Source organism: Acomys minous, assembly GCF_964271855.1.
Source record: "Acomys minous genome assembly, chromosome: 10".
Lineage (NCBI taxonomy): Eukaryota > Metazoa > Chordata > Mammalia > Rodentia > Muridae > Acomys > Acomys minous.
The window spans coordinates 51,496,303-51,509,467 of record NC_140491.1 but is presented as its reverse complement, the minus strand read 5'-3'; the positions used below and the strand labels follow the sequence as shown (position 1 = coordinate 51,509,467).

Below are 13,165 nucleotides of genomic sequence, written 5' to 3'. Positions count from 1 at the left end.
AACTTCCCCAAATGGCCACGATCCATAGGGATATTTCACACAAGCAAAAGTCTTTGGTATTCTTACGAATTGTTAAGCATATAAAGAGACCCTGAGTCCAAAATGTTGAGAACTGCAGCCTGTTTGGCTCTAATTGTCTTCTAACTGGTAAAAGTATTTTCTTGACTTTGCTAGAAGATGCCAGTATGAAATCTGGAAAACAACCTGGACTTCAGCACTTTTCCCCCCACTTGGTGCTGTTAGTTTCATATCCACAGGGACCACATCTGGCTTAGCCAACCACAGCTCAAAGGGATTGGGGGAAACGCTCTGAATTACACTGTACATGCTCCTTTTCTTCCATTAATCTGGAAAATGCAAAGTTCGTGTTTAATATACATGGGTCATCTAGTGTGCCGTTCCATACAGCTAGCTGGTTCAAGCATTTGCATGGAGTCCACAAGGGTGCTGGGAGCTCATCGTGAGGGAGGACGGGGCTGGCTGAAGCGGAAGCAGTGCAGACAGACCACCACAGGACCGCTCCATGTGCAGGCGGGTGGCACTGACAGGACCACTCCATGTGTAGGCAGGTGGCACTGACAGGACCACTCCATGTACAGGCGGGTGGCCCCGCAGGACCACACCATGTGTAGGCGGGTGGCAGCGTCTGGGCTGGGATCGGGTGGCACTGATCGCAGATGCCATGGCCGATGAGTTGGCAGAGGTGTGCTAAAGGCCTGGGGATGTCAGAATCTAAGACACGCAGTAGTAGAGAAGCAGAACTGAGCATAGCACAGGTCATGCGTGCGTGCCTGGGAGTGGCATGCGAAATCCATTAATGTGCACAATTGTATAAGCTAATTTTTACAATTAAAAAACAACAACACTGTAGCTTTCAAAATGAGCTACACAACAAAGCCATTATTTTTTTTTTTTAAGGAAGGATTAGGGAAGCAAGGAATTTTGCTTAGGACAAATGTAATAGTTCACTTGACGCGAGGTTGACAAAAACAATGTCTCACACCAAAAATGTAATGTGGATATTGATGTTCGCTAGGTTCTAATCGCAGCTAAGTTTTATGCAAATATATGTTTCTCTTTTATATTCCCACGTTATGAATTTCAGATATACATCTTTTTGGTTTTTGCTTTGTTTGTGTTGTTTGTTTGCTTTGAGACAGGGTTTCTCTGTATAGCCATGGCATGGCTGCCCTGGAACTCACTCTGTAGCCCAGGCTGGCCTCAAAACCCAGAGCTCTGCCTGCCTCTGCCTCCCGAGTGCTGGGATCAAAGGCATGCACCACCAAGCCCAGCTTAGCCTTTTGTATTTTAATGTCTGTGAAATCTTTGAAAAAAGGATGTTATGTCAGATTTGTTAGTGATTATTCTTTCTTAGTATTTAATAAAGTAGCATGACTCTTCTGAGCTTTAGCTCACAGGAGCTACAACAATATGGACTTATAAACACACCCCACTTCAGTCTCTAGTACAGATGGTGACAGTTATGTCTTCCCTATGCCTTCCCGAGCCTGTGTAGCACATGAAAGGTTGCAGCCTGTTTGATAGAAGGGAGAGGAAGACTTAAGACTGTGCTCACAGTTATATGATAAACTTCAAGTTCAAGTTGAAGCCAAAACTTTCTAACTCTGACATCCTTACTCTCCTTTACATCTACATATCTTTGTGGTTTGACTATAGTAGCACCAAAACACCCCATAGCGCAAATGTATGGCGGTCAGCTGGCTGGCGGGCATTTTTAGCAATGTGTGTCAGGTTACCTTAGACATGTTTGTGCTGGGGCTCAGGAGAAAGCATGAACTCTTGAGTCTGGATCCCCAATACCCACATAAAAAGCTGAGTGTGAAAGTGTCCATCTGTCTCCCCAGTGCCAGAAAGGGGAAGGTAGGCCACCCCTGGAGACTGACGGGCTCCCCACCTAGCCGAGCTGCCAGAGTCCCTGTCTGTAGTAATTAAGTGGAGAGTATTCAGGGGACACTCAACTTGACCTCTAGCCTCCACATGCAACACGCACACACGCACTAATGTGTATGTTGGCCAGCCCCAGAAGCTATGGCAAGAGAGTTAGTTGAACCCTCTTTGAGGAGTTGCAGGGGGAGCTAGAAAAGTCACATGTGTCTGTTAGCACAAGTTCTCTGGAAGCTTCGTCAGGAGGATCACACCTTTGAGCCAGCCTGAGCAATTTATCAACACTCTATCTTGAAATAAAATTAAGTATGGCTGGGACATAGCTCATTGGCCCCAAGTTCAATCCCAGGAACCACCAAAACCTAACATATTACTGTCGGAAATTCTACCTACGAAAATAATAAAGCAACAGTTTATGCATAAAGATATTTATAAAAGCATCTATGATAGTGAAAAACTTGCTAACACCCTATATATCCAGTAAAATACAGTATTATACATCTATATAATAGAATGTGTGGCATTCTGCTAAGAATCAGGTTTTCAAGAGAAATACATCTGATCATCAGAAAATGTTTCCTTACACTCAAATATTAAGCTAAAAAAATGTGACAAGGCTGGGTGTGTCATGCGAGCACAGATTAGAAAGGGGGGTGTGATCCTACAGTAATGATCTCTGGTGCATGGCTGCTAAACTATTGTTATTTTTACTTGCTTATAATAAATATGGAATACATTTTTAATTAGAAACCATATTTATGTGCTTTTAAGATCAAAACACAGTCTTGCAGGGTTTGTGTGGCAGCTTAGAGGTGTGGGCTGCAGAATTTAGATCCAGCGGGGTCTTCACACAGGCCGGTCTCTTTATTTCTGAGATAGGGAAATTGAGGGGGTTAAAGCATCGTGATGTTTTATCTTCATCTTGTGCTTGCCCTGTGCCAATGCTCACCGTGTCACCCTCTCCACCGTGCTGGTGTGACCTGCTCTACTCGCATGCCTGCTTTACCCACAAACAGTCAGACTCAGGGAGACGGAGTGACTGAATCTAAAATTCTTAAACTAATGTGGCTATTGTGGTTTTGACTGATACCACTATTTAAGAACTGGCTTCCATTTGTGGACAGTATTGGTTGTCCTCCAAAAACTCATTGTAAAGTTACTCATTAATCCATAATATTTCTCAACTCCAATAAGATTGTTCCATTATGAAGAGAATGATCAGTGGAGAACAGTTTTTGGGCTCTTTTAACAATAATTTAGCTTTAGTCAAGTGTGGTGGCACATGCCTGGCATCCCAGAGCGCTGGTAACAGGCAAGTAGACTGAGAGTTGAAGGCTAACCTGGGTTAGCTACAAAAAGAGTTCAAGACAAGCTTGGGCAACATAGTGAGTGAGACGTTTGATTAAATAAATAAATATATAACAGCTTGGGATTGTTTGTAGACATTTCCAAAAGTTTAAAAGAATATTGCACAGATATTTTAACATTGAGCAGTTTACAAGTGAAGTTACAGAGTTGTTGGTTGTATTAGACCATAAAAAGAGCCAACGCTTTTATTATGTCTTTGGTGCTTACGAGAAGACAATAAATAATCTAATAGTCACACTCACTTTATGAGAATATGTACAAATAAAATCCAGTGAGGGTCACCTGGCTGACCAAAGCACTTGCCGTGAAAGTCTGACAACCTGAGTTTCGTCCCCAGAACTCACAGTACAAGGAGAAAAGTACCTCCCACAGTTGCCCACTCATATGCACACCTGCACTCACACACATGACTTCGTACATAAGCACATACACACACAAAAAATAATTATTATGATGATGATAATAACTAAAATTCTAAACTTTAAAATGTATGTTGAAATTCATCCAGTGTTAGGAAATAACATTGTTTTCTTTTTGTTAAAATGTATATATTTATTCTACACTTTCTTCTTAGCATTAATGTTTTCTATAGGTAGCCCTGTTAGGGAGCCTATACACCTGACTTTATCTTAACTGTATTTTTTGACGTGACTGCTAATTCTGTACTTTTGCTTTTAAGCACCGAATGTTGTCTAGACAAGAGGAGCTGAAAGAAAGAGCGAGAGTTCTGCTTGAGCAAGCCAGAAGAGATGCAGCTGTCAAGGCGGGGAGCCAGCACAGTGGCAGCGCAGCCCCCCCACTCTGCAGCAGGCAGCTAAGTGATGTGAGGAGCACTGGTTGCAGAAACCACAAACTATTCATAGCAATCATAATTGTGCTTGGGTGACCGGGAGTAATTTGCTCAATTACTTTCCATAGGCTGTAAACTGTGGGTACATGGTCACTTATTCAACTGACGAATCCATTAAATGGGACCAACTATACTGTTATTACCGCTAAGCAGTGCTGTTAGCTGTGAGGGAAAGTGCAGTTCTGAAAGAGAAAGCTCATGTTATAAATATCTAGCTTTGTTCATTTGCATTTTGTGACTACTTAGGATTATATTTCTCCATAGAGTTCCGTTAGAAACGTGAGTATATAATAGTGCCCATTTTTATTGAGTATCCGCAGTGTGTACTTGTATAACTGCCCAGATGCCAAGACTGAAGCTGATAGGCATTCAGTTTTCACAAGGCCTTCGAGTCAGAGGTGGTAATCGGGATTTGAACCTGAGCCTTCCTGGTTTCCCGAGACCATGTATTCCTTGTCGTACCTCCACTCTTATATAAAGCCACATTTTCTCCATGCTTTATTTTTGTGCAGCGTGTCACAAATAATAATAAACATGTAATAGTAGAAATCCTTTATTATAGTAAGATATGAAACTTCTCATCACTGAAAACTACAATAGCCCTACTTACCACCAGACTCACACACAAAATCATGTTACATTTTAAGTCTTTGTAGATGCTACCTCATTGGTCTCCAACCTAGGGTATTGTTTCTAAATTTTAGTATTTATGAAATAAAGGGATAGAAAATAAGTTTAATAAGCCATTATTTTTAACAAAAAGAAATAGAATCAAATATATCAAAATTCATTATACTTGGTGGGTTTGTGTGTATGTATGAAACCTTTCTTTCAGTTACATTGGTCTGTGTGCCTACAAGACAGGAAAATGTATTTTTAACTATACATCACAATCACAGAAGTTTGAAAAACACTAATCTGAGATGGTGTAGTGGCTCATGCTTATAATCCCAGTACTCAGGAGGCTGAGATAAGAGGCTTGTTATGAGTTTGCCAGCCTGGGCTACATAAGTTCCAGGCCAGCTTTGCCTACAGAGCAAGAATCTCCCCAAAAAAAGAGCAAAAAATTAGTAAGAAATAAGGAAAAACACAGCTTTTGAAGACTGCCCTATGGAAAAACATGTAGACTTTATGTTAGCTTTTTTCAGTGCTTAACCATCAATTTATAGAGTCTGTTGTTTGCCAGATGGATTTGTTATGCATCTGTAACAGATCTGCTTCCTCACATGAAGAGGCAGGAGGAGAGATGGTAAACTAATCACAGGGCATAAAAGCCACGTGTGGTCGCAGAGACGAAGGGGGAGGCTGGAGGGCCTGAGAGCTGAGCCATGGGCTAAGAGTTAGTTGCTAAAGGAGCCATTCCAGTGAGGAACTACAAAAAGAGTACTTTCCTCAACAAGAAAAGGGTTTTTGTTGGTGTTATAATTGTGGAGAAAGTGTTTCTCAAGTACTAAAAACTGGACAATCTATAATAACCTAAATATAACTTTAGAAAATAAGTAAATTAAAAATATACTGTGAGCTGAGCACAGTGGCACATGCCTGTAAACCCAGCACTCAGGAGGCAGAGGCAGGTGGCTCACTGAGTTTGAGGCCAGCCTGGTCTACAAAGTGAGTCCAGGACAGACAGGGCTACACAGAGAGACCCTGTCTTAGATAAAAACTGTGTGTGTGTGTGTGTGTGTGTGTGTGTGTGTGTGTATTTTATTTAAATTCAGAATACTTGATATTTACATTATCTGCCTACCTGCCTCTGCCCTCCAAGTGCTGGGACTAAAGGCATGTACCATAGTGACTGACTCCACGTGCTGGAACTAAAGGCATGTACCATAGTGACTGACTCCACGTGCTGGAACTAAAGGCATGTACCATAGTGACTGACTTCATAGCTCTTACATTGTAATACACATAAACTGCACAAAATTATGTGTGCATCAACGAAGAATGCATAAACAGATCATCTGTTCATACAACAGAATGTGGTTCGAGCATCCCTAATGTGATGCTCCAGAGTCACAAATGCTTCAAAACACGAAACATGTCCCTCCCTGAGACATGGGATACGCAGCATGAACTGCTTGGTGATGCAATGTCTCAAGCTATTGAGAGCCACAGTAGCATCAATAAGTGACATATGCTGAGACATAGCATTCACCTCTCCCCTGCATGCACTCCTGGGACAGAGTGCCAAGGAGCTGTCACTGCCTACCTGGGGGTAGGAGTTAGTTTAATGATGGGGAGGTAAGCAAACCCTCCAGCAGGGTGGGAAGTGATCATGTCGAGCTTTACTTTGTCAACATGTGTCAACATTATTAAGCTGGAAATGGGTGCATATCACCAAGTGCAATGCATACCTCCATAAAATTTATTGTTTGAATATTCAGTTGTGTCTTATATAAAAAATACAGAAAAGTTTAGAGATATTATAGTAGCTTCAAAAGTATAAAGTATAAAGCCCAAAGAGATACATAATAAGTGTAAGCAGAGCAGAAAAGCAAGACATTCTGAAAGCTATAAAGGAATAATATCTACTTCTAATTTATTTTACTGTAATAGGAATGTTTACCCACCCTCTTAATTTTTAAGCGTACATTTTTACGTTTTTAAGTAGATAATTGTAAATTTATCTACTCTTTGGTCTGGTGAATTTAACTCTCAAGAACCTTGCATAAGTGGGATCACAGAGTGTTTGCTACTGGAGCAGTTTGCTGGCTTGGGACTGGATTCTGCTAGGTCCCTGACTGGCCTGGAACTCATAGGCATCCCCCTGCCCCTGTTGTAATACTGTCATTAAGGCCAGGCACCAGCACACGCAGCGCAGTTGTCCTGCTTTTGGCTAAATACTCAGAAGCGGGATTTCTGAACTGTAGGGAGGTCTTTGCTTAGGTGTTAAGGAGCATCCACACTGTTGCTCACAACAGCTGCACCGTCTTATTTTGCAGTTTACAAAGGTTCCAGCTGGTTTTTTTCCCCCTATCATTTTTCATTATCTGTTGGTCTGGTTTGGGTTTTATTCAAATATGGTCTTGTATGTTCTCCCCGCTGGCCTTGAACTCTTCACCCTCATGTCTCAGTCTGAGTGTTGCCTGCTGCCAAGCTTTTGTTTTAAAGAGCAGCTCTGCTGTCAGGGGTGAGGTGATAGCTGTGTGGTTTCAGTTGAATTTCCCTGGTGGTTACTGATACTGATCCTGTCATTTGTATGTACCTGCTAAAGTTTCCAGGTTTTTATTCAAATTAAAAGTTGGGGTTTTTTTTGTTGTTGTTTTTGATTTTGTTTCTATTGTTGTAGCTATTATATAACTTAGCTTAGTCCTTACTAAATATGTGGTTTACAGATGTATTCTCCTGTCCTGTCTTATAGTCTATTGCTGATTTCCTTTACTATGTCTTAAAATTCATATCAAAATCACTTTTACCATATTGTATTAGCCTGAGTAGTCACACAGGCCGACTCAGGTCCCAGGAAAGAAGGCATAGACCCCCCCCCCCCATTCAGTGAGAAGCATACAGTCCCTTTCTCAGAGCATGTGGCGTAGGAGATACTGTTGCAGTACTTATTTTTCTTAGTTAAAGTTCAATTGAAAGCGCTCTCTTCCTGTGCACTTCACTGATGCTCATGTTTTCAGGTGCCCAGCCCTGTGTCAATGGGTAGTAGCAGTTTGCTGAAGTGGAGAGTCTGTTCCAGGAGTATTTGTTCTTACACATGATAGGAACGTCACACAAAGATGTAAAATACTTGGGTGTGTCTAGTTTCACAAATATGAGAGATTAGACCTGGCCATTCCTCTTATATGAAACTTGACCCAAAGTTGATTCATTTTGAAGGACGAAGTAGTTTTTTAATTTGGTCATTTCCACTGTTTCTAAGTAGCTCTTATGCAGAAGGGTGTTGTCAGGTACTACTTTCCAAAATGAGGAGGACACTTGGGGCATAAAATAAGGAGTGAAACTGCTCTATTTCATCTCTGAGCAATTGAAGATAAACTAAGAGATATTAAAACAGAAAATAATTTCTGTCTCTGATTCTGTTTTTCCATTTGTAAAAGTTTGAGGAAAAAAAACACTAGGTGCCTATGTAAGAAGGACAGCGGGATCATGACTAAGCCACCACCACCCTGGAGTGTTAGGAATCTTTTTCTGGAGAGATCAGAAGACTAGTTGAGTAAACATAGGCCTAACCTACTCCACCTTCAGATGTCTGGAGTTTCCTTTTGGTGAAATGATTTTTGTTGTTTTTCTTTGATTATACTCTAAATTGTAAAAGTCTTATTTGTTAAGACATTGCTATCTGTCTTTCCCATCATGTGATGTACAGTAGGGACTGGAAGACAGTGGCTTGGGCCAACTGCTATACCTGCTATTCACTGTTCATAGAGTGATGGAGAAATCCCGTGTGTTAAAAATAAATACATACACACACACACACACAGAGAGAGAGAGAGAGAGATGGGGGGGGGGGGGTTGGTATCCAAGAGTGGCCTTGGGCTTAGGATCTTCAAGAGTTTACTGAAGTCCTAGCATAGTGCTCACATCTTGAATTCCAGAACTTGGGAGGCAGAGGCAGGCGGATCTCTGTAAGTTCAAGGCTGGCCTGGTCTACTGAACAAGTTCTAGACATCCAAACCTACATAGGGAGACCCAATTGGGGGTAGGGGACAGTTATGAAAGAGCTTTGTAGAACTTGTTTATTGCCTAGGAGGCCATTGGTTGAAATTCAGAGATTTTTTTTTCCCGTGTCCTCTGTTCCTGGGCAGCTGAGAGCCTTTGGGTGGCTGGCACGAATGAAGAGAACAGAATTCCTATTAGAGCACCTAGGTCCATGGGATCATGCCCATGCACTCAGCACAGGTGGACTGCTTTTCAGACTTGGTCTGTAGCTCAAGACCGAGTAAAAGTTTACTGGCAAGTCAGAAAAGGGTTAAAGGAAGCAAAGGTCTACTTTTTAGGATTTTTAAGATTGTAAGATATAGAGAGGATGTCAATGTGAGGACCCAAAGCCTCGGAGTCCTTTGGCAGCACCGCTTAGCTTTAGAGAATAAACTCCCAGCACCCCACCCTGTCCCCATGGCCCTTATAAGTCCTGCGCCTTCTCCTCTCAGCCTCCTCTTCAGTCTCTCCAGGTTCCAGTGCAGTCTGAGTCCGCTGAGCATCTACAGTGACCATGTCCTTGTGTTCTTGAATGGAGCGTTTGCTCTTCTCTTCCTACGGCTGGTTTCCCTTTCCTGCTCCCCCCTCTGCTGTCCCCTTGTACATTCACTGGGAACACCAGCCGCCTCTGTTGAACTCTGCACCACTTGAAGCACAGGGACACAGGGTAACTCCTACCAAGTGTTGGGTAAATGCTCAATAAAGAAAGGAAGGGGTTTAGTGAGAGCCTGTTCCTCATATAGTTCGCTGACTGCTAACAACCCAGCCATGAAAGGTTGGCTATAAGTAAACATTTCTATGAAGTAAAGGCTTATGAAGAAGGAGAATAATTTTTGTTTTCTGCGAAGGTCTTTAAAGCAGAATGGATTATTACCACTCAAGTCAGATATACTCGGGATTACTGACTATTCTTGAACTCTGTGCTGTAAGTGCCTCTCTTGTTCTATGGACGCTTACACCTGTGCCGTTACCTGCACAGCTTTACATTGATCTGACTGGGACAAGAGGAAACTGAAGAAGGACAGACAGAAGAGAGAAAAGCTGAGACTGAGGTGGGGCGTGCCCTCCAACACTCTAAAGGAAGCCATACCAGCAGCCTGGAAACTCACTGCGTTTGTGTATACCGCTGAGTGGAGGTGTATGTAGGGCTAGCTAACCTCAGAGAGGGAGACAGGGGAGCAGTTCCAAGTTGCATTTATCCCGGAGGAGGAAGCTATAGTTGACAGTAAAGGTCATTCCTTCCTTCCTAGTATTTGTACTAAGGCCAAAGGAAGGCTTTGCCATTCTTCTGAGTCTGACCCAGGAAGGCCTCGCCGTTCCCAAAGATCTCAGGTACTGGGGACCTTGACAGGGCTGTGCTCACGTGAGCACATTTACTCGGGAATTCATCCGTTCTCCCCAAACATGCAGCTTTTTTCATGTTTGGGACTTGTACTAGAATTCAGCTAGCTGCCAAGTGTGCCCCGAATCCTGACATTCTACTAAAAACTCGCATGACTACTCAAACTGTATGTTTCTGGTCTAGGGGGAGATTTCTAAGTCATTGAAAACAGCCTGGTAGCGGGGCTGGAGACATGGCTCAGAGGTTAAAAGCACTGGCTGCTCTTCCAGAGGTCCTGAGTTCAATTCCCAGCACCCACATGGTGGCTCACAACCATCTATGAGATCTAGTGCCCTCTTCTGGGACTCAGGTGTATATGCAGACACGACACTATATACATAATAAATCTTTTTTAGAAAGAAAGAAAGAAAGAGAGAGAGAGAGAGAGAAAGAAAGAAAGAAAGAAAGAAAGAAAGAAAGAAAGAGAAAGAAAGAAAGAAAGAAAGAAAGGAAAGAAACGAAAACAGCCTGGTAGTCTTAGCTGGTTGATTGCATGTGTACAGACTGTTTGAGGTATTCCCAAGAAAAACTGGAACTGTAGGTTGATTTTTTGTTTGTTTGTTTGTTTTTGTTTTTGTTTTTCCCAAGTGTACCATTGCTTAAACAAGAACTTGGTACATATTTCCTGCTAAGTTGTTTGATTAGGAAAGAAACAACTAAGTAGAAGCTGCTTTAAAAGCAGAAACAGGGTTGGGGAGATGGCTCAGGCCTTGAGGAGTGCTTTTTACTTTCACAGAGGACCCTGGTTCAGTTCCCAGCACCCCCATGATGACCTACAGCCATCTGTCACTCCAGTTTCAAGGGATCCGACGAACCCTTACAAACTCCACAGGTACTAGACACACACATGTTGCTTACATATGCATGCAGGCAAAACACTCATTAAAAAGTCATGTAAAAGATTTAATTTATATTTTACAAAATAAAACAAATAACTGAAATGAATTCTGAGACTACTATAAAGCAGAACTTCACGTTGTTCCCATTGTATTTATTATGTCAGCACAGCAGCATACCCATTACCCAACTGGCTCTTTCCTTCATAGGTGGGAGAACCTACCTACAACTTAGTGGTAAATCCTAGAAGCTTTGCAATATTTATCTTTAAATGTTTGTGGCAGTGTTTGAGTCATCTAAAGAAAACTGTGTATAGGGAAAGATTTTAGTTTGATCAGTCGGTCCTTTGACATTTACTGAAAGGAATACTGATTCTAAAAAAATACAGATAATAGTTACTTTGTTTTACTGGACTTACAAATGAACCTGAATGGCTTAGTTATGAAGGCGGAGGTGGTGGGATTGAGGAGGAGGTGGAGGCAGCAAGCTATTTTGCATGTTAAACCTTAACGATTCATTTTATTTTTAATTATGTGTCTATTGTATAATCACATGTGTGTACAATTGTCCATGGCGGCCAGAAGAGGGCGTCTGATCCCCTGGCGTTAGAGGTAGTTGCCGGCCACCACGTGGATGCTAAAAACCAAGCTCCTGTGTTCTGCAAGAGCAGTAGGCACTAAGTCCACTGAAGCATCTCTCCAGCGCCCAGCTTGTACCTTCTGAATGCATTTTGCTGTCATGTAGGGTGGGTTATCAATCTTATACTTTTGATGTTTGTTAGGAAATAATTAATTTAAACAGAACGTTTCTCTCACACTGATAACTGTATATAGTAGATTTAACTTAACTCACTAAATATTCTCCAGATAATAAAAGATGGAGTTATCATCCTCTTGGTAAAACTAGCTGGAGCAATGGCTCGGTGGTCCAGGTGTTGCTCTTACAGAGGACCCAGGTTTGATCCCAGCATCCACACGGCAGCTCACAACCACCTACAAGTCCAGCTCCATGAACCCCAACTCCTTCTCTGAGCTCTTGTGGGCACCAGGCTGTGTATGGTGTATAGATGAGGGCAGGACAGTAATATACAAAATAAAATTAAATTAATCTAAAATTTCTTAACCATTTTTATAAAAACGTGATTAACTTTCTTTTGTAATTTTTATATATGGCTATGTAAATATAAATATAACATATAATTATACTCAATAGCTTCTGTTGATAAAAATTTTAAACTTAGCTGGGCAGTGGTAGCGTACGCTTTTAATCCCAGTACTCAGGAAGCAGAGGCAGGCAGATTGATGTGAGTTCGAGGCCAGCCTGGTCTACAAAGTGAGTCCAGGACAGCCAAAGCTGAACAGACAAACTCTGTCTCAGGGGGTGGGGGGAATAAATGAAAGTTTAAAAGTTTTAAAATTAAATTCAAAGTCAAATTTTACTTTTTTTAGTTGCATATTATTATTTCTATTTTTAGGAAGAAATAGGTTGATGCTAATATGTAATTTCAATGATTAAGGGCATGAGTTTTCAGTTACTATAAAAAGTAATCTAAAACCTTCCAAATACATAGAGTGTTTTATCTTATTTAGAGATTTTTATTCTCTATTTGAACTAGAATATGCCTAGGGTGCCAAAAGGAAAATGCCTTTTGCATTTCACTTCAACACAATCATCAAAAGATCAATGCTACACAACCCATTGCAGGCCGGCAGGACACACGAAGTGCTGCTAATCTGTCTGTACTTACATTCTGGGGGAAAGTTGATGTGTTCCTATGCTCAGCATAAATATCCGTATAGTGCAGTGACTTTTAGTGTCTGTGATTTAAGTAATATCTTATCTATTCTGTCTAAATATAAGTTGGCTTGAAGTCTCCTGTTGTAACAATAGTTACTAGACTTCTTAGAAAACATGTTGTTAGCTTGCTGCATATCTCCAGAGTCACGCAAAGCTCAGCATTGTTACAGGGGAAACCCCCAAGCATCTTTTCTATTATGTCACCATAAGCCCCTAGCCTCATTCTTCTATTTGCTCAAGAAAGCCGTGAGCATATGAAGCTGGAGTGAGATGTCTCACGTTTTAGTGCCACCGTTAATGGCCATGAACGTTTTTCATATGGCTGTTCAGTGTCGTGCTGAGCAGCCCCAGATAGTGCCATCGCTAAGGCATGTTTCATA

At 41.6% G+C, this 13,165-nt stretch overlaps 1 protein-coding gene across 18 annotated transcripts in view; it reads left to right on the top strand.

The window, feature by feature from the left end:
• The window catches only part of EHBP1 (EH domain binding protein 1), a 298,811-nt gene that overhangs the window by 211,971 nt on the left and 73,675 nt on the right, over window positions 1-13,165 (top strand). For all 18 annotated transcript variants that reach the window (XM_084798375.1, XM_084798377.1, XM_084798376.1 and 15 more), the window contains one exon: window positions 3,953-4,096. In XM_084798375.1, the coding sequence (XP_084654501.1) occupies window positions 3,953-4,096 (144 nt within the window). The remainder of the gene's footprint in view (window positions 1-3,952; window positions 4,097-13,165) is intronic.